Source organism: Lygodium microphyllum, chromosome 7 (assembly GCF_053477565.2).
Source record: "Lygodium microphyllum isolate KBCC chromosome 7, Lygodium_microphyllum_v1.1.10, whole genome shotgun sequence".
NCBI classification, from domain to species: domain Eukaryota; kingdom Viridiplantae; phylum Streptophyta; class Polypodiopsida; order Schizaeales; family Lygodiaceae; genus Lygodium; species Lygodium microphyllum.
In genome coordinates this window covers 140,013,201-140,013,766 of record NC_141141.1, presented here as the reverse complement: position 1 = coordinate 140,013,766, position 566 = coordinate 140,013,201, and the positions used below count along the sequence as shown (strand labels likewise).

Here is a 566-nt window from a genome sequence, read left to right as displayed (position 1 = left end):
ATGGATGACACTAGCCTGGAGCTCGGCAACCGTAAACTTGTGGTGCTCGGCCTTCCTTGGGATGTCGATACCAGTGGTCTCAGGCAGTATATGAGCAAGTTTGGGGCCCTTGATGATGTTGTCGTTACGAAGGAGAGACGAACTGGCAAATCTCGTGGTTTGGGCTATGCCACATTTTCTACAGCAGAAAGTGCAGAGAAAGCTTTGTCCTCTGAGCATGTGTTGAATGGAAGATTGTTGGAGGTTAAAGTTGCAACACGTAAGGAGGAGATGAAGCCTGCTTCGAAAAAGATAACTAGAATATTTGTTGCAAGGATTCCCTCAAAAGTGTCGGATGAAGAATTCAAGGAATAATTTGAGGCGTTTGGAACAATAACAGACATTTACATGCCTAAGGTTGTCTATTCATTTACTCTCTAGTGGCTATTTCTTTCAGAAAAGAAACACTTTTGCATTGTTTGTGTCATGCCATGTAGGTCGGTGTAGATTATGCTTTTGTAAGGTCTAAACAAGGGGCATCTACATGTCCAACGAGATCTGCTACGTACTACTCTTTCTCTCTCTCT

General features: G+C 43.3%; 1 protein-coding gene across 1 annotated transcript; it reads left to right on the top strand.

Moving 5' to 3' along the window:
- LOC148034023 (uncharacterized) lies at positions 1–354 on the top strand. The gene has a single exon (XM_087680995.1). The coding sequence runs from the start codon at positions 1–3 to the stop codon at positions 352–354; it is 354 nt and encodes a 117-aa protein (XP_087537121.1).
- Positions 355–566: the final 212 nt, after the last annotated feature.